Below are 21,104 nucleotides of genomic sequence, written 5' to 3'. Positions count from 1 at the left end.
TCTCCAGCAGAGCATCTGGTAGATTTGAACTGGCCACCTCTGGGATTGCAGTGCTGCTTATTGCTACTAGGCCATCAGAGCTTGCCAAAATTTATTTTATTGGTTTTTTCAGTTAATTCTAGTAGGCCATCAGAGCTTGCCAAAATTTATTTTATTGGGTTTTTTTGTGTGTGTACCATAAAATCGGATCTGACTGTTACAGGAGGAGACTGCCCCTCCTTCTCCAGCAGAGCATCTGGTGGATTCAAACCATGTACTTCTGGGATTTCAGTGCAACTTCTTGCCACTAGAGCTCCCTTGGCTGTGGATATTTCCATATGCTGCTATTTTTAGGTGCTGTCAAGTGGGCTCCCACTCAAAGCAATCCTGTATATAACAGAATGAAACATACACAACTGTAAATGCTGCATATAGACTTAAGTATGAGAACACACAAAGAGTACCTTACAGAAACTACTTAAGTATCACGATTGAATTACTACATTGGAAGGCTCAAGACTGGAGTCTTGAGGGACATCTAGGTCAACTGGCAAAACACAACTCCTAAGTATAATGTTAGTGATGAGGGTCCTGTGGCTATGTAAGAACCTACTACTGGACTCTTGCCATCTGAGATGTAGGAGAATGAAGAAAATAAAAAGACTTAAGGAACAAACTGGTACAAAGATTTAAGGTCCACATAAACCACAGCCTCCTCTAATCTGAGCTCAGAAGAACTAGCTACCACTGCTGAGCACTCTGACCAGGATCATATGAGAAGAAAGATACTGGTAAGAATATGCAAACAATGTAGACTAAACAAAGAGCCCAGACTACTGATCTGACAGAGATTAGAGGAATCTCCTAAAATAAACTTTGAACTTAAAACTGAGGACATCCTGGAGGTCACCTTTCAGCTAATGTTGTTGTTGTTACGTGCTCTCAACCACCTGCAACTCATAGAGACCCTATGACCCTATGTACAACAGCTCTGAACCCTGCTCTATCTTGAGCCAATCTCACTGTTTGAGGCTTATAAAAGAAAAAGTAACATCTGGGAAAAATGTATAACTTAGAATAATCAACCATATGAAGGAGTTCTGGTGGCCTAGTGGCAAGAAGCCGCACTGCAATCCTGCAGGCATGTTGTTTGGGGCCACCAGCTGCTCTGCAGGAGAAGGATGGGCACTCCCCTCACGTGTGAAAACCTGCCGGAGGGTCAGCTATGGGTCATTTCCAACTACAGTACACACGAACAACAATGAGGCCAAAAGGGCCCAATTCAAAAGATGAAAAGGCAGAAAGGGATAAGGAAACTGGACAAATGGAAAACCCCAGGAAGAAAGAGAAGAGTCAGACATATTGTGGGTGTTGCAACCAGTGTCATGGAATATGGACTGCTAGGAGATTCATCCTGGAAAGGGTTAAACCAGGTGGCTCCTTGGAGGCAAGGATTCTGAGGCTTCGTCTAACATACTTTGGACATGTTGTGAGGAGAGACCGGTCCTTGGAGAAGGACATCATGCTTGGGAGGGTGGAGGGACAGCACAGGAGAGGAAGGCCCTCTATAAGGTGGACTGATTCAGTGACTGGGGTAATTGGGATGCGAGTGTCAGAGACAGTGCGATTGGCACAGGACAGAGCAGAGTTTAGGGCTGTTGTACATAGGGTCGCTATGAGTCACAAACGACTCGACGGCACACAACAATGACTTACTGACCAGAAGACTAATTTGCTATGTAAACTCTCACTGATAGTGTGTGCACGCATACACACAGACACACACACACACACACACACACACACACACACAGAGTAAAAAAAAAATAAATAAATAAAGCAATTACTCTCGGAATTTATTTTTAATATTTGCTCTCTTTACCTTTATTTTCTTTACCAAGAAGCTGAGATTGTTATCTCCCAAGTCAATGTTGAAGTTGGAGGTTGCTGGAGCTGTCTTTGCATTGCCACATCTTCTTTCTTCTGTCTGCTTTCCCTCTAGTGCTCAATACTTACTATACCCAATTCCTCTGTGTCTTCAGTGTGCTACTACTTATATGATATTCTGGTAACACCTCCCTCCTCTTTGGGTAGATAAATTGCTACCATCTGCTGCAGACACCAAGCCCACTTCCTCCGCTGACCTTTCACAGAGGCCAGTCTTTCCCTCCCTGATGTTCTTTGCCTTGCTTCACTTTCATACTCTTCTTTTGTCTTCTCACACTTGCTTTTCACTTCTCCACGGAGCCACACCACTGACTCCCCCCCATTTTAATCTCAATGTCCTCAGTTATAGTTCTATCTATCCTTGATTTTAGCTGTGTTTAAATTCTTACTCTTTTTAGGCTAGGAATTCCCAAACACAGATGAGGGGTCTTCCTTCTTCAAAGGAAGGAAGGAGGAGGTATGTTTAGAGTTGAAAGTTTAAATCTCATCCCAACAGATGAAATGCTTTTATTGTAACTTGGAAGAACTGCCACTTAGCCTCTGCTTCTTCTTTTTTTATATATATCAGACAGGTAATATGTCCATGTCATAACAAAGTTTAAGGGTGGTACATGTCATATAAAGGCATGAACACCCAGTCATCATGCTCATGAATCAGAAAAGCATCTAGCCTCTGCTTCTTGAATAATCCAGCAAATAGAGTGTCATTTAATTTTAAAATAATTCTTAACAAGTTGAACTTTAATGCCACTAGTCTTAGTTTCTGTATTTACAAAGCAGATCTGGGCTTTTCTCCCCCACATGTTTGAACATATCTTTCCTGTACCCTTCACTGAATTTTCCTTCACATATGCTTCCTCATTTATTCCTTATGGAGTTGTTTCAAGTTCCTTCCTATTCCTTTTTCTGTCCTCTCCATAAACTGCAGTCTCTAAGGGTTGGGTGGGAAGGAAGTTTGAGGCCAAACAGCCGACCTTTTGGAGTCTGACTGGACTGAGAGATGCTGCCCACTTTAAGCGTCCTATAGGGCCAGGCTCATGGATTAGAGAGGAGATCCTAAGATCCATTCAGGTGGAGCATTTGAAAACAAAGATGAATCTCATATTATATAAAAAATATTTGTCAAGAATTTGTTAATTTGTTTGCTGACATATTTTTACTACTACAGAGACTAATGAAATACTGAAAGTATTAAAAAATGACAGGATAGAAACTGAATATTCCAATAACTCTTCTTCTACATTGAAAACCCTCTGCTGCTGAATTGGAACTGATCCATAGCTGACCCTCCAGTTGGTGTAAACTGCTATTAGATCTCCCCTGTGGAAATCTTAGGGAAAAGATCATTCTAATTTCTGTAGCAGCAAGTTTGGATCTATTTGATTAAGTAAGAAAAGAAAACGTAACTAATAATTCCATCCATATTCTTGCCTTCAGGGTCCCCTTTTAAGCCCATCTAAACTCCTGAGCATACTTTAGCTTAAAAATTCCCCTCAAGGGTGCTAACGATAGAACAGAGAATGCTACAGCAATGAGAAAACACAGCAGCCTTAAATGAGTAGAAAGTACCATCAGAGAGGTGGAGAATTATGTAGCATTTTATAGGAAATGAGGCTCAAGGGAACATTTACAAAAAATTATCAAGAATCAGGTGCAACAGAGAGGCCACATTGCAAGTTATATTTCAGAGGACCAGGAAAATGCCTCTGGAGGTGATAACTTTGACAAAGTATACTGATGTACTGCATGATGGAGACAGACTCAATTCAGAATGAAGGGTTTGCTTCTTCCTTGCTTACTCATGATAAAGGACATTGTACTTTAAATAGTTTTTGTCTAAACTAAAAAAAACCCCACAAACAAACCTTTAGACAATTTGTTGTTGTTATGTGCTGTTGACTCATTGCTGACCCTCTAGCAGGTTTTCAGAGGCAGTTAACTGGATGTGAGAAGACTGTCCATCCTTCTCCTGAAGAGCAGCCGGTGGATTTGAACTGTGTGCCTTTGGTATTGTAGTGCAGCTTTTTACCACAAGGTTAGCATTTATGTAATCTTTTGTAGTCATGGATCAGACAGGTAAATACAAGTTTAAGAGTTTTGAAAATACTAGAATCCAAGCTTTAAAAGTAAAACATGAAATTAAAATTCTTTTTTCCAAGAAAATAAACCAAATTTCTTACTTAATTTTGACAAATCATCTTATATAAATTCCATAAATGGAATTATTAATTAAATGCATGGCATGGGGAGCTCTGGTAGCTTTGTAGTAAAGAGTTCTTTGGGAGAAAGTTGGGCAGTCTCTTCTTGTGTGATTTACTGCCTCTGAAAACCTGCTGTAGGGCCAGCTATGAGCTGATTCTGACTCGACAGTATCTAACAACAGCCAACAATGACCTTTTATGGGAGATCTGGTGATCTAGTCTTTAGTGAGTAGCACTACTAGCTGAAAGGCTACAATTCTCTGGTGGTTCAAATCCACCAGCTGCTCTATAGAAGAAAGGCAATCTTCTCTCGTGTGATTTACAGCCTCCAAAACCCCAGTGGAAGCTATGAGTCAGTTTTGACTTGACAGCAATGCCTTTTTTAAAAAACATATTTATTAATAAATAAATGATAAAATTTTATTTACATAATATTATATATTTATTTTATGTCCTCAAATGGCCATTAGACATTATATGGCCTGAATAGCACTGTGTGTAGACTGTACACTGTCCAAAACTAGAGGGCACTATTATACCATAATCAGTAAAATGTGAGTATCTTCTGCCTCCATCATACCTCACTGAATTCCATTCCATTTCTGTGTTTTAAAATCAAATCTACTTACAAAGTTTTTTCCCTATTCTCTTTATCTTGCCTTAAAGGAAGTGTGTGGTAGTGGGAGATAAAAGTCTGGAGAACACTGGGTGCCATTTTATTTCTCTGGGCTGTTTCTCTTCCCTTGAAATGCTTCAAGGCTGAATAATGGCAGAATCTTTATCCTTTCTTAATAGATGTGACTCTCATAGTCTTGGACTCTAACCTGCCTGGATGCCAAGAAACTTGTCTCTATCATCCACTAGCTAATTACTCTTCTCTAGCTTCAGTTTCCTCATCTGTACATGCAGATAAAGACATTTCCAGCTCTAAATGGTAAGATTTTTACACTCTGCTCTTGGAATCCTTACCAAATTCTTGGTAATGCCATGAAGCCTTTGAATCAGCCCTCCCACCTTTATATTAACATTCTCAGTGCTCAGTTACTGAACCACTCACTCTCAAAGCTGTTCCTAAGAACTCAGGTATACAAACAAAGCTAAAACCTAAGAGAACAGGGTACTGAAAATGCCCAAGATGGTCCCTGTCCTGGGGTTTTCCCTACTTGCTACAGAAAGCTGGACTCGATAAAAACCAGACACTTAGCAAAATAAGTGATAATTAACAGGACCAAATCTTGAGCAAGTGCCAAAAGTGCTTGATATAATGTAGAGCCAAGAGGGGAAAATGAAGCTCGATTGTGAGATCTTATTTTAAAGGTCAAAAAATTGGAAGCAGCTGCTACTACCAGAAAGAAGAGATTAAAATGCTGCATGAGGAAAAGAAGTCTTCCCATGTTTTGAAGAAGGAGAAAAGGGGAAATAAGCAGAATTTCTATGAAAATTTGGTCAGGAAGCTGGGTAAGTAACAAGGCCTTTCAAACTAGACATGTGGAGTGACAGGAAAAGTGATTCACAGAAAGTTTACCTCCAAGCTGAATGTGGGTGGGGGACATGGCATGGGATAAACATGTCCAACTTCTGAAACCCTTCACTTTCCAGTCTCTGTGAATGTTTCCTGCTGTTCACTTAGCCACCTCACACTTAACTGCACCATCACTATTTTCTTCCTTAAAAATGCGAGTCTTTTGGGAATAAGTGTAGTCTATTATTCTTAAAGAAGTTCTAGCATCTGAGACAGTGACGGCATGCAGCAGGCACTACCTCTGTAAAGAAATTTTTCACGTATACAAAGATATTTAAAAGGATCCTCAGGCTCTACTCAAAGAAATCTTGCACTTAAATATCTTTCTTAAATGACACTGATAAACAGTCAACTACTGGACTGTTGTTATTGTTTATTATTAGGTGCCATCAACTCCATTATGACTCATAATGATCCTATGAAGAACAGATCTGAATCCTGTCCCATCATCATCATCATCGCTGACACACGTGAGCTAATAGTTGCAGTCATCGGGTCAATTGATCTCATCTAGGGTCTTCCTCTCTTTTGCTGACCCTCCACTTTTCCAAGTATGATGTTTCTTTCCAAGGAACAGGCTCTTCTAAAAACATACCCAAGCGTACACGAGAGGAAGCCTTGCAATCCTTGCCTCAAAGGAGCACTCTGGCTGCAACTTCTCCAACACATATCTATTTGTTCTTTTGGTAGTCCCTGGGATGGATATTCAGTATTTTTTTTCCCAACACAACTCAAAGGCATCGACTCTTCTTTTGTGATCCTTATTTACTGTTTAGCTCTCAGACGCATAAGATGATGGCTTGTCAATCCCAGAGGTACGTGGTTCAAATCCACCAGATGCTCTGATGGAGAAGGAGGGACAATCTCCTCCTGTACCAGTCAGATCCAATTTGACGGTGCATGCACAAAAATAATAATTAAAAAACTTTACAAATTTAAAAAAAGATGATGGCTTGAATCAGGCACACCTTAGTCTTCAAACTGATAAACAATATCCTCTTTATTGAAAAATTCCCCAATTATTTTCTATAGAATTCAGTTAACTGGACTTTATTTAGGCAAATAATTTCCTTTTATTTTAAGGACTCTCAAGTTACTGCCATCCAGCCAGAACCAACTCATAGCTGACTCTCCAGTGGGTTTCTTGAGGCTAGAAATTATATAGGAGGTGACTGCCCATCTTTCTTCCATGGGGCAGATGATGGATCTAAACCTCCCAAGGTCCGAGCTGACAATACAATGCCTTACTCACTAGGCCACCAGAGCTCTTATTATAAAGAGGGGATAGCAAGCTTCAGGACTAACCTGATAATTACATGAGATAATGTATATAATGCTTGCACAACACAGGATATGGGGAGGGGGGGCGGAATAAGATCTCATACTATGTTACACCTCCAAGTTACTCACTTTTCACTGTAAATCAACTACACAAAATTACTGAGCACATTCAGTTGAGAATGAAGTAGCAGTAAGACTAGGAGGTTTGGTGAAAGGAGGACGAGTGAAAAAGGAAGGGATTATATTAGAATGGAGGGTTTAGGTAGAGTAGATTTGGCAGACAAAGAGGCAACAAAGAAAATACGGGCCTGGTGAGGTCACAGGAGTCCTCCGAAGGGAGAGAGGCACCCTAGGGAAATGAGTAAGCTAAAAATTAAAGTGGCAGGAACTTACTTGAATTTAATCTAAAGATCTGGTGATAGCACTGTACCCTGAAAGTCCTGAGGGTAAACACTAAGAGATAAGAACACTTAGCTATACCCCCAAATCCCAGGGTCAGCAGGAACAGGAAAGGAAAACATCTTTGGTTAAGCCATGGGTCATTCTGTGGTCTTTACCTCAGGGGAGAAGAAAGACTGGTAGATATGCTTGCTGGCTTACAGATCGGCTGTTGCCACTTTGCCTTCATGTGTTCTTTATTCCCCCACAGTTTCCTTCCCCACCCTCTAGATTACCTGCTGCTGATAGAAGTTGCTGGCACTTTGTTCAAACCGTTCATCTTTGGTTTCTACCGTTTTCCCCAACTTCTGCAGTACCTGGGGAAGCAAATCAGAAAGACCCAAAGATTACAGTCAATTCTCTTCTCTGTCGGCCCAAGCCTGTCTCAGTGCTGTACTCCTATCAGTCCAACAAATGTGGGAATGTAACACTTACCTGAAAAAGCAGTCATAAACATCATTTTTCTCAAATTCAGGTGCCTTCCTACTCTCTCACTGCCATCGAGCAGAACTGGCTGATAGTGGACTTTTGGAGGCTGAAGATGGCAGGAGACTGCCTCCCCTTTCTTCTGCAAAGCTGGAACTGAACGTCCAGAGAGGTTCCCTTGGGTTAGCAGTGCAACTCACTAGTATGTCACCAGAGCTCCCCCAGGGTGCCTTGTTAAGTGCTGTCCAGTCAGAAATGACCCACAGCTGACCTGCAAATGGGTTTTCAGAGACAATCGATTGCATGGGTGGAACTTATCCATCTTTCTCCTGCAGAGCAGCCATGGATTTGAACTATAAGCCTTTGGGCTGGCAGTGCAACTCCTTACCACTAAGCCACCAGAGCTACCTTAGGGTGTCTGAGTGGTATGTAATGATGTCTCCTCCTATTGGGATTTACAGCTTCAGGAACCCCAGTGGAGGGTTGCTATGAGTTGTAACCAACTCCACAGCAGTGAGTATGAACTCTTTTGTGAGTGGTATGTAGTAATGTGCTGCGACACATAGCAATGGGCTGCGGTATATAAGTAGCCCTATTATTTAAAGGGATTTTAAAAATGAAGACATTGCTAATATATTAACAGGAATTACTACAATTTTATTAGTAAAAATAATGCGAACATACATGACATTTAAAGATAAAACATGAGTCTTAAGGATGTTTTCCCCCACTTTTAGCCATAACTTATTCTTTTTCTGGGTCAATGGTAGACTAGATTAGAGAGTGGACAGAAACTCTTCTCTCATGGATGGCTCCCATGGAACACTTTGAGAAGCCCTAATGAAATACATCTGAAACTTAGCTAGAAATGAATGCTGTCTATATCTATCTCCTCTCCACAGAAAAACCTCAGTCAGTCATACAGGCTTTCTGGCTTAATGCAAAACTCATGGAGATGAAAAAGACTTGGGCCCTGTTCTTTCTTGTTCTAATTTTTTTTTTAAATTTATTTTATTAATTTTAATTAACATTTACAGACATTTTGGATTTTCATTCATTCATTGTTGCACTTTTTTCTTTAACCCACTCCCCCTAGTTCACTCCTCTCTTTGAAAAGCAAAAAATAAACTTCTACATTGGTATGCAATCCTCCCGACCCCAGTGCACTCCATTATGCAACCTTAATTCTGGATTCCTGTGATTATCATAATATGCTATCATATATCACTTTTAAACTGTTCTCTCCCTCATCTGTTTCAATTCAGTATACATAATCTATCCAGTTTTTCTCCGTCTTACCCCAACCCTGATGTCAGTCACTTTCTACAACAGTGTCACCATGCAGTATTTGTCCTTTTGTGACTGAGATTTTTTTCTTGTTCTAATTTTTATTTGAGGAAAGTTTACAAATCATGCTGGTTTTTCATGCAACCAGTCATACACATTTTTGCTTTTTAACATTAATTATAAATCATATCAATGTAATTAATTATAATGTATGATCAACCTCTAATTGCATATTACCTTTCCCTTCAACCTACTTATCTTCTTAATAATTTTTACTCTCCTCTCTCTCCCTTCCTATTTCTGATAACCACCCAGGAATGATTCTGTGAATAAACCTGTCCTTAGCTTTTTATAATGTTGTTGTTAGGTGCTGTCGAGTTTTGTACGATTCATAGTGAATGTATGAATATATCTGAACCCTGTTCTATTCTGTGCCATCTTCACAATCCCTGACATACTCAAGCTCATTGCTGCAGTCACTGAGTCAATCCACCTGGTTGATGGTCTTCCTCTCTTTCGCCACCCCTCCACCTTTTCAAGTATGAAGTTTCTCTCCAAGGCATTTGCCTGTGTGGATCATAACAAATTATGGCTAACATTGAGAAGAATAGGAATCCCAGGGCACTTAATTGTGCTTGTACAAAATCTATACCTGAACCAAGAGGCTACAGTGCAAACAGGGCACTGTTCCAAGGGAACACTACTTGGTTGAAAAGTAGGAAAGGTATGTGTCAGGGTTGTATACTTTCTTTATACTTATTTAATCTGCATGCTGAGCAAATTATTTAAGAGGCTGTACTCTATGAAGAAGAATGTGGCATTGGAATTGGAGGAAGATTCAATAACCTTTGTTATGTAGATGAGACAACCTTGCCTGCTGAAAGTGAGAAGGACTTGAGGCTTTTGCTGCACAAGGTTAAACATTGCAGTTTTCAATATGGAATGCATCTCAACATCCAGAAATCAAAAATCCTCACCACTGGACCAATAGGCAACATCGTGATAGATGGAGCTTTTTAGGAAAGATAGACTACTATTTATAAAGGAAAGGACAATCTTGTTGATTATCCTATCTTGACAATTCATGTCTCTTAGCACAATTTCCTATAGATTCATCCATATTGTCAACATTTCATAAATTCATTAACATTCTTTAGAATTGTATATAAACTCTATTAAATGAAGGTACCATGGTTTTTCTAGTCATTGGTTCATTGATGAACACTTGGGTTGTTTGCATGTTTTTGCTACTGTAAATAACACTGTAATAAACATAGGTGTGTATAAATGTTTGTGACACAGGTTTCCTTTAATTTTTAATTTCTTTATGATATACCTAGTAGTGAGATTGCTGGATCAAATGTTATTTCTTTTCCTAGGTTTCTAAAGAGGCATCAGATTGCTTTCCATAGTGGTTATACCATTTACTTTCCCACCAGGAGTGTTCTAATCTCTTTCACTCTCAACAGCATTTGCTTATTTGTTAAATGTTGCTGGAGTGAAATGATAGTGAATTATTGTTTTGATTTGCATCTAAGAGTTAATGAGCACAATTAAGTGTTTTAGGATCCCCATTCTTCCCACCAGTAGCCACAATTTGTTGTAATCCACACAGTCAAATGCCTTTACATAGTCAATGAAACACAAACCCTGCTTTTGGCTAAGATCCATCTAACACTGGCTATAATGTTCCTTGTGCCACGGCCTCTTCCAAATGCAGGTTTGCACATCTGGCAGTTCTCTGCTGATGTATTGTTCCAATCATTTTTGGATAATCTTTAGCAGGATCTTGCTTGAGTGTGATAGTAGTGATATTGTTTGATAATTTCCACACTGTTGGGTCACGGTTTTTTGGAATGGAAATAAATATAGATCCCTTCCAGTCAGCTGGCCAGGAAGTTTCCTCCAGAACTCTTGGCATAACCTGGTGAGTGCATCCGGAGCAGCATCTCTATGTTAAAATATGTCAACTGGTATTTCATCAATACCTGGGGCTTTGTTTTTTCCCAATTCCTTCAGAGTAGCTTGAATTTCCTCCTTCATCCCCATTGCCTCTTGATCATATGTTGTTTCATGAAATTCTTCTGTGTCAGCAATTGGTCTTCACAATTACTTAGTATGCATCAGACAACTGGACAATAATTAAGGATGATAGAAGAAGGATCGATGCCTTTGAGTTGTGGTGCTGGAGAAGATTGTTGAACATACTATGGATTTCCAGGAGAACAAATAGGTAAGTCCTAGAGAGGGTGAAACCAACCTGCTTCCTGGAGGCAAAGGGTTTTTGTTTTTTTTTTTAAATTTAGTTGTGTGCGTGTGTGTGTGTGTGTGTACATCGTCAAATCAGATCTGACTGGAACAGGAGGAGATTGCTCCTCCTTCTCCAGCAGAGCATCTGGTGGATTTGATGCACTTACCTCTAGGATTGCAATGCAGCTTCTTGCCACTAGGCCACCAGAGCTCTCTGAGGCAAAGGTTTTTTATTTTTTGGGTTTTTTTTTTAAGGCAAAGGTTTTGAAGCTCTTTCTCACATACTCTGGGCATATCACTAAGAAGGACCAGTCCTTGGAGTATGACATCATACTTGGAAGGGTGGAGGGACAGCACAGGAGAGGAAGACCCAGGATGAAATGGACTGACTTAGTGACTGGAGAAATGAGATTAGATCTGTTGGAGACAATGAAATTGGCTCAGGATAGGGCACGGTTCAGAGCTCTTGTAGATAGGGTCATTATGAGTTGCAGGCAATTCAATGGCACACAACAACAAGAGTTAATGATTTTGAGTATTTCTTCATATGTTTGTCGGTCATCTGAACATTTTCTTTGGTGAGGTGTCTTTTTATGCTCTCTTCCCATTTTGTAATTAGGTTGTCTTTTTCTTGAGGTGTTAAGAGCATTCTATAAATTTTAGAGATTAGTTCCTTGTAAGACATGTCACTCCCAAATATTAATTTCTTTTTTTTTTCCAAATATTCATTTGGCCTTGATCTTATGTAGCTTACACAATGGAAACTCAACTAGTTGCGTGTACTATAGAACATTAGGGGTATAAAGGTTAAGCACTTAGCTTCTAACCAAAAGGTCAGGGATTCCAAAGGAGAAAACAAACCAACCCAACCCTGGTGATCTGCTCTTGTAAACACTGTTGTTGTCTGCTGACCCATAGCAGACCCTCTAGGGGGTTTTCAGAGTCAGTGAATTGCACAGGAGATTGTTGACCCTTCTCCTGGAGAGCAGCTGGTGGATTTGAACTGTGTGCTATCTTTAGAGAGGTCTTTGACAGTAGAGTCTCCCAATGCAGCACATATTTTGATTTCTTGATTGCAGATATCACGGGTCTTGATTGTGGATCCACAAAGAAGGAAATCTTTGACAATTTCAATCTTTCTTCATCTAACATGATGATATCTATTGGTCCAGTGGTGAAAAGTTTTGTTTTCTTGATGTTCAAATATTGTCCACATTGAAGGTTGTAGTCGTTAATCTTCTGCTGTGAATACTTCAAATTTTCTTCACTTTGTGCAAAGTTGTGTCATCTGTGTAATTCAGGTGGTTGTTGTTATGTGCCGCCAAGTCGTCTGCGACTCATGGCGACCCTCTGTACGACAGCCCTAAACTCTGCTCTATCCTGTGTCAATCTCACTGTCTGTGACACACCTACCCCATTATTCCAGTCACTGAATCAATCCACTTCATAGAGGGTCTTCCTTTCCTGTGCTGTCCCTCCACCCTCCCAAACTTTATGTCCTTCTCCAAGCACTGGTCCCTCCTTGCAACATGTCCAAAGTATGTCAGATGAAGCTTCAGAATCTTTGCCTCGAAGGAGCAGCCTGATTTAACCTTCTCTAGGATGAAGTTGTTTGTTTTCTTAGCAGTCTATGGTATATTCAATACTCTTCTCCAACACCACAGCTCAAAGGCATCAATTCTCCTTCTATCCTCTAGTCATTGTCCACGCATAGCAAGTGATTTCAAAGACCATGGCCTGTATTAGGCATACCTTAGTCTCCAGAATTCAGGTTATTGACGAATAATCTCCAATCCAGATGCCACATTCTAATTCAGAGTCCAGCTTCTCAAATATTTGCTCAGTATAAAGATTGCTCAGGTAGGGAGAAAGGATACAACCTTGATACACATCTTTCCTGATTTGCTCACTGGACTGTGTATAGGTTTCTCATAAGCACAATTAAGTATTCTAGAATTCCCATTCTTCTCAATGTTGGCCATAATCTTTTATGATCCACAGAGTCAAACAGCTTGGCACAGTCAATAAAACACAAGTAAACATATTTCTGATCTTCTATGCTTTAAGTCAAGATCTACCTGACATCAGAAATGATGTCTTGTTCCATAGCCTCTTCTGAATCCAGCTTGACTTTTTAGTACTTCTTGGTATTGCACTGTTCCAGCTGTTGTTTTGGATTTTGTTTGTTGGGGTTTTTTTGGTAATCTCCTGCATGATTTTATTTTCATGCAATATTAATGATATTTTTCTATAATTTGTACAGTTTGTTGGATTTTTTTTTAATGGGGACAAATATAAATATGGATCTCTTCCAGTTAGTTGGCCAGGTTAAGTGTCTTCCAGATTTCTTGGCACAATCTGGTGAGCATGTCTAGAGCTGCATCTGTTTACTGAAATATGTTAATTGGCATTCCATTAATTCCTGGGGCCTTATTTTTTTGTCAATGCCTTTAGTGCAGCTTGAACTTCTTTTAACACTTTGGTTCTTGATCATATGCTACTTCCTGAAATTGTTCCATCTGGACCAATTCTTTTCGGTACAGTAGCTGTATTTCTGCCATATTCTTTTGATGTTTCCTGCATCATTCAAGATTTTTCTCATAGAATTCTTCACTATTACCACTCAAGGCTTGAATTTTTCAGTTGTTTTAGCTTGAGAAATGTTGAGCACCATCTTCCCTTTAGATCTTTTAATTTCAGTTCTTTGTACATTTCATTACAATACTTTGCATTGTCTTCTCAAGATGCCCTCTGAAATCTGTTCAGCTCTCTCACATCAGCATTTATTTCCCTTGTGTAGGCTTCTATACATTCCAGTTCATCACTGTACAACTCATCTCATCTTTGGTTTGAGTCCACTTGTAAAATCTGATGCACTGAATCAGGTAAATCTGCTGTCAGGGACCTTTTCAGAGTACTGAGAAGCAATGATGTGAGTCTAGCGACTAAGGTGCATCTGGTCCAGGACATTGTCTTCACAATTATTTGCTATGCAGCAGAGAGCTGGGCAATGACTAACGATGACAAAAGAAGATTGATGTCTTTGAGCTGTGGTACTAGAAAAGGTCTTGAACATACCATGAACTGCCAAAAAAACCCCAAACAAATCTATCTTGAAGAGGGTGAAACCAAGTTCCTCCTTGGAGGCTAAGATTTTGAAGCTCCATCTCACATACTGTGGGCATGTGGCCAGGAGGGACTGGTCCTTGGAGAAGGATCATGCTTGGAAGGGTGGAGAGACAGCGCAGGAGAGGAAGATCTCAGATGAGATGGATTGATACAGTAACTAGGGCAATGGAGGTAGGTGTATCGGAGTCTGTGAGACTGACTCAGGACTGAGCAGGCTTCAGAACTGTTGTACATACGGTCACTATGAGTCGCAGGCAACTTGATGGCACATAACGACAACACAATCAAGTCAGCATTTAAAATCTAGTTGTTCTCTATTTATCTGCTCAATAAAACTTGATTGAATGTCCTTTTTGTACAATCTGACTTGTAAAAGTTAAACTCTAGCATGTGAACATGCCTTAATATGGCTTTTTGCTAAGCTTCAGTTCTCATTCTTACTCCCACAAGTTTTCCTCCTTGACACTTGTTCAGTTTCCTGAATAAGCCACACTGTTTTGTGTCACTGCTGTTGTTCTCACTCCTGGAAGGTTATTTCTCACTTTATTCCCTCTTCCTAGAATGCTATTTCTTACCTTGTGTCAAGAAACTAGCTATACTAATTCAGCTCACACTTCTTATCTTCTATGACACTTACCATATATTCTTAAGTGCCTGCAAATGTCTTTACTTTCTATGTGCTTCTATTATGATTGCATCATTTATACTTATCTAAGTCTCCTAAACTGTGAGCTCCTTAAGGACTGAGTACTACTTCCATTACTCATCTAGATTATCCATTATTCAGGGAAAAAAAGACACGTAACAACTGTAAAAGAAAGGAAAGTGAGACTGACAGAGGAAGGGGAGAATGGGCTAGACCTTGAAGTAGATTAAGAACACACAGGGTAAGGACAGAAAAGATTTCAGAAAAGGGCAACAGCATTGGCAAAGGCACAGGAGTATGAAAAATCATGGGGGCTTCAAGAGCTTGTTCAGCACGGCTAGTTTAGGATGTATCATGGAGCTGTTGTTATCAGGTGCTCTTGAACCAACTACAACTAGTGGCCTCAGGAACTACAGACTGAAATCTTACCCTATATATTGCCATCCTCAAAAAGGGAGGTGAGAATCCCACTGTGAAGGGCTCTGGATCACATTCATGAGTGCCTGTGGGGAGTGATGAAAATTCTTGAATAGACTGTGATCTGAGCCTCTGATTCAGGGACTGTATGTTGCATGGGGAGGAGATTGCCCATCAAGTATCTCCACATATAACTGTGAAGTTCATGTTTCCTATTTCTGGAAATCTCTTTATAGCAGCTAAGAAAGAGGGCTCTGGAAACATAGAAGTTCCACTTACTGACTATGAGATTTTAGGTAAGTCACTTAACCTCTTGAGCTTCAGTTTACAGTCTTTCTTCCCTTATTAAGATATAGCTCCTGCAGTTGTTGGGAGGATTAAATGATGTATGTAAATTGTTCTTATAGCATCTGCTGTACAGTAAGCATTCAATACATATCCACTGTCAAGTAGAAGCATATGTACAGAAAATAGTGCCTAGGGTAAATGCTGAAATTGCGCCCCTGTGCAAACACCTCACACTCATCTTTAGATAACTATCAAAATATCAGCTCAAAAACATAAGTCAAGCTCGTTAATGTGTTACTTAACACATTATGGCACAATACGAAAATTACAACTGTACCTTACTTTCACTGATGATGCCTGGTCTATGAGGTGCTCAAGGTCATTTTTCTGTTTATCTTTTTATACTTTGCAGTGCCAGATCCCACAGTCTAACCCATAAACAAATAAACAAACAAAAAAAGCCCACTGCCAGCAAGCTGATTCCAAGTGACCTTCTATCAGGTTTCTGAAGCTGTGAATCTTTTCAAAAGGAGAGGACACTGCCTGCCTTTGTCTCATGGAGTGGCTGGTGGACTTAAACTGCTGACATGTCTTATTAGCAGCATTACATATATTACATACTACTACTTTAGGCACATTGCTAGGAGAGGCTATTCTCTGGAGAGGGACATCATGCTCGGGAAGGTGGAGGGGCGGCGAAAGAGAGGAAAACACTCAACCAGGTGGACTGACATAGTGACAGCAGCAATGGGTTCAAGTGTGTCAGGGATTGTGAGGATGTCACAGGCTAGGCCAGGGTTCAGATTTGTTGTTCCTAGTGTCACCATCACGAGTTTTTCTTTGCTTTGACTTAGGGAGTCTTGAAAATATGAAAACATTAGTTCTGACTTGCTAAATGATCTCTCACAGTTGGCAATAAAAGCAGTAACGGTTAACAGGAATTGCTTGGTGATGTTTCCCAGCGCACATGCCCTATCTACTATACTTTAGATCTGCCTCTGCTAACATGTATAAAGGCCTGTCTTTATTTCCTTTTGGTTTAACTATCTGTTTGTTTGTGTCTGTCTCTAACACTACCTCTGTCACTATGGACCCTAGGTATGCAGTCTACCATCCTCCCTGGTTCCACCCTCTCCCCACAATACAACACAGTTCTCTACCAGAAAGTTGCAAAACCACTTAGTTTAGTGGTTAGTGTAGCTCTCACTTCCTTCCTTTTACCCCTCCCTTCCTTTGCCTGGAGTTCATTTCAGGTGGTGGGGAGGTCAGACCAATAACCCTAATCTTCAAAAAGCTCAAAGCTAAAGGCTCAGAGCAAATAAGAAGCTTTCTCATATTAGCCTTTGAAAGTGAAAATGTGAGTATTATATCATCACTATGGAAACCTACCCAAGGCTTGGGCTTACTGTCATTTGTTACTATAAACAACAGGACTCGTGTCAGGGCAATGTATACTATATTGTAGGTGTTTTTCTTAAACTAGTTATTTGAAGGAAAAGGATGTATAGGTGCTCCACAGACATTTATTACAAGAAAGAATAAAATCTATTTTCTAAAAAACATCCTAATGAAAGTCCACAAAATGGTATTCCTGAAAAAACCCCCAAATACCTCAAACTCATAATTGTTGAGTCAGAACCAACTCAGAACTTACCCTCCATTGGATTTTCAGAGACTGTAAGAGAGAAGATTGCCCATCTTCCTCTCACTGAACAACTGGCGGATTTGAACTTCTTGCTGCTGGGCTGGCAGCACAACTCCCTCCTCATTAGATCACTTGTTGTTTGTTGTGTGCCACTGAGTCGCTATGAGTCATACTTGACTTGATGGCACCTAACAACAACAACAAACAAAGCTGCCAGAGCTCCATACATGTATATATGATGGTTAAAGTTGCTCAGCATTACCTTTCCCATAGTTATTTATTACACTTCCATTAATTCCTCCAGTCGAAATAATTATAATAGAACATGGAATATTAGATGATATTACAGAATTTTGTTAAAAATGTTTTCCTTAGGTTTCCCCCTCCCAAAGAAATTATTATTTTTTTCATTTTAGCAAATATGTTTTATTTAAAATGCATGCTTTGGTGATAGCAGACTGAGGCTCACTTAGCATCAGCACCAAGCAAAGAGAAGAGTATCGTTCTATATTGACCAGCTAAGGGTAGTCACAGCAGTTTCAAGGGGCTGGGGCCATTTTTGAAACCATTATTTTAAAAATACACGACTTTCATAATGCTTCAAAAAATAAAAACACCCATGTGTGCATGTATGTGTATTTACTCATGTAGACACACACACATATACAGAGTAAAAAGTCTACTTCTGGCTGTTAGCCTTAAAAGGTAGTAGTCTGTCATCTCCAATTTTTCTCAGTCTGATTATGTCTGGAATGAAGGTTCCATAGTGGACTGTACCAGGGTGCGGGGATTGTATACCAATGATGGGATTTTTCTTTCACTTTTCCAAGAGAAAAGTGAACTGGGGGGGTGGGGACATGGGGAGAAAAGTGCAACAATGAATGAATGAAAATCCAAAATGTCTATAAATATTCATTAAAATTAATAATTAAAAAAAAAGGTAGTAGTCTGACCCCATCTTGTAGTTCAACAGAAGAAAAGGTCTATCAATCTGTTTCCATTAAGATTGTTACCTACATGGCAAAGTTCAACCGTGCACATACATGGAGTTGCTGTGAGTTAGAAATGACTTGACAAACACCCAGAACTGAAAGATTACCGTTGTGTGCCTCTGACTTGATAAGATTTACAGTGACTCTACAGAGGACAACTAATTGCTCCCAGGGTTTTCTAGGAGGTAAATCTCTATAGGAGCAGATCACTAGGTCCTTTCACTGCAAAGCCACTGGTACTTCTGAACCGCTGACCTCTGGGTTACCAGCTAAGTGCTTAATCACTGTACCATCAGAGCTCCTTCCGTTAAGCTTATGATTGAGGAAATCTAATGGTGCAGTTTTACCTTGTCAGGGTCAACTCAGTGGTAGCTAACAACAACAACATAATATAGATACAAAGCAAATTTTCTAGAATGTTGACTATTATGGAATCAATCTTTGGTGGTGCACTGTGTTACATTTTGCACTGCTTACCAAAAGGTCAGTGGTTTGAACCTATCAACTGCTCCTCCAGACAAAGATGAGAACTCTCTTCCCATAAACATTTACTGTCTCTAACACCAGATAAAGGGTTGCTATGAGCTGGAATCAACTTGGCAGAGGTGGGAGGTAGAGTACATAGATATTTAATTTAGGATTCTTTCAATGTTAAGACATAGCACTTGAGATCATCATTTTCTAATTTTTAGTAATTTAATTGCTGTTTATCAAATTGGTAGTAGTGAAGAGTTTGGCTGCGAAGAGGAGGAGGAAGAATGTTCTAAGCAGAAATAATAGCATGTGTGAAGGCTTAGAGATCGACAACCAAGGGTAATTCTGCCTGGCTTTTGAGACTCTTGTTAATGCCACTCTTGCATACTTTTTCTAGTTTCTCCCTCCCACCCCTCATGTTCTAGTTCAGCTGCATGTCTTAACTGTTCTACCCAAAAGAAATCCCCAGACTGCGTGGTGTGTCTATGCTGGTGATATTTTGCCAGAGGGCGCTCCTATGGCCTAGTGGTAAGAAGCTGTGCTGCAATCCCAAAGGCACGAGGTTCAAATCCATAAGCTGCTCTGTGGGAGAAGGTTGGGCTATCTCTTCTCATGCAATTAACTGTTTCTGACAACCTGCTAGAGGGTCAGCTCTGATCAGTTCTGACTTGAGGGCAAACAACAATAACAATTCTTCAGCCAGAGTGCTCTCTCACTATTCCTGTCTAAGAAACGCCTAATCATTCACAATTCCTGTTTAAAAGCAGCTTAACTTTCTGTCTTCTGAATTCCCATAAATATTGGCTGTAAAATAACTCTATTTATTTAATAAAAACTAGATAGTAAGCTTTTGGCAGGCAAGACTGACTTACTCATCTCTAAATTCTCTCCTGATGCCCTAAAACAAGGCTGTTTTTCTACAAATATTATTGAATTGAACCTTCTGGGACACAAGACGAATAAAGTCAACAGAGGCAGTAAGACCAACAAAGGATTGTTAAACAATGCCCTTTCTCAGGGGAGACCTGAGAAGTTTGCCACAGAGAAATCACAAACAGATGAAAGCATTAGTTTGAAATCTGAAGATGTAACATACTGTAAAAAGACAATAAAGCCATTCTGAGTTGAGTCTCAAGTTGAATCTGGGTGGGAACTGGAAAACAGAACAAGAAGAATGCTCCATTCCCATTGTGTTTAACAGGGTCAATCAAGTCCCACCAGATCTTCCTTTGCAGCATTTCAGAAAAGGAGGCCTCAGCAAAATACATTTTCACTCCTATCTCCATTCCTCCAGGGGTGGATCAACAGGAAGTGGGGAGGCAGAACTGTCAAGAATGGTTTATCAAGCACTTTGTAAAGAGAGAAGGCTAAGGCTTAGATTAAAAGTCAGTACTACCTGGGCTTCAGTTACAGTGTTGCCACTTACCAATCTCTTTTGAGCCTTGTTTCCTCATTTCTATAACTGGAATACTTACAACTTCCTTCCTTATAAAGATATAGAAAGCTGTATCACTAGAATTGTCATCCCATAAAAGGAGGAACTCATGTCTTTTTGTTACATTCTTGTGCCTGGTTCATAGTATGCACTTGGTACTGGATACATGTGATTATTTGGCACCTTAGTGATTATAGTTATTACTCAGACCATTAAATAGAACTGTTGATGGGGTGGGGGTGGGGAGTCATTTCTTAGGAAGACTTTTCTCTTGACTTTCTCCCTCATTATCTTGTTCCCAGTAACTTCTCAACACAAAGACTATGGCTGCCAGTTGAGCTGAGTTCCCACCCCAGATCCTAAGCTATTCCTACTGTACCACTCTTTCTAGGGCACAAGATAGCCGACTTTAAGTTTAATGTCTGTCTGTGGGTCTGAACTACAGCTCAGCAGAGCTTATTGTCTGCATCACCCTGAGGGCTCACCAGGGAAGATCTGAGCCTGCTTCTCTGTCTCCTCAGAGTTGAGGCCAAGAACCAGGTGCCACCTGGGTAGCTGGTTCTTCTGTCGGGAAGTATTTGAGGCTCAAGGCATCAAACCAGGTTCCTTATTTGCCACTTTTAGTTTCCAGTAACCAAACACCAACCAACTCATTTTACCGATGTAGGTCTCAGATGCATTTTCCCCAGAGCAGGGGAGTAATTTACATACAGCTTTCAAGCCAGTGCTCAGATAAAGAGAAAAAAC

The 21,104-nt window shown here is 40.0% G+C and overlaps 1 protein-coding gene across 1 annotated transcript in view; it reads right to left on the bottom strand.

Moving 5' to 3' along the window:
* Positions 1 to 21,104, bottom strand: part of BIN2 (bridging integrator 2) — a 47,407-nt gene that overhangs the window by 24,733 nt on the left and 1,570 nt on the right. The window contains exon 2 of the mRNA XM_006900217.1: positions 7,605 to 7,685. Coding sequence (XP_006900279.1) covers positions 7,605 to 7,685 — 81 coding nt within the window. The remainder of the gene's footprint in view (positions 1 to 7,604; positions 7,686 to 21,104) is intronic.

Source organism: Elephantulus edwardii, unplaced genomic scaffold, assembly GCF_000299155.1.
Source record: "Elephantulus edwardii isolate Elephantulus edwardi_28Jun2011 unplaced genomic scaffold, EleEdw1.0 scaffold00278, whole genome shotgun sequence".
Classification (NCBI taxonomy): Eukaryota; Metazoa; Chordata; class Mammalia; order Macroscelidea; family Macroscelididae; genus Elephantulus; species Elephantulus edwardii.
The sequence above is the reverse complement of the archived record's forward strand: the minus strand, read 5'-3'. Positions and strand labels throughout refer to the sequence as shown.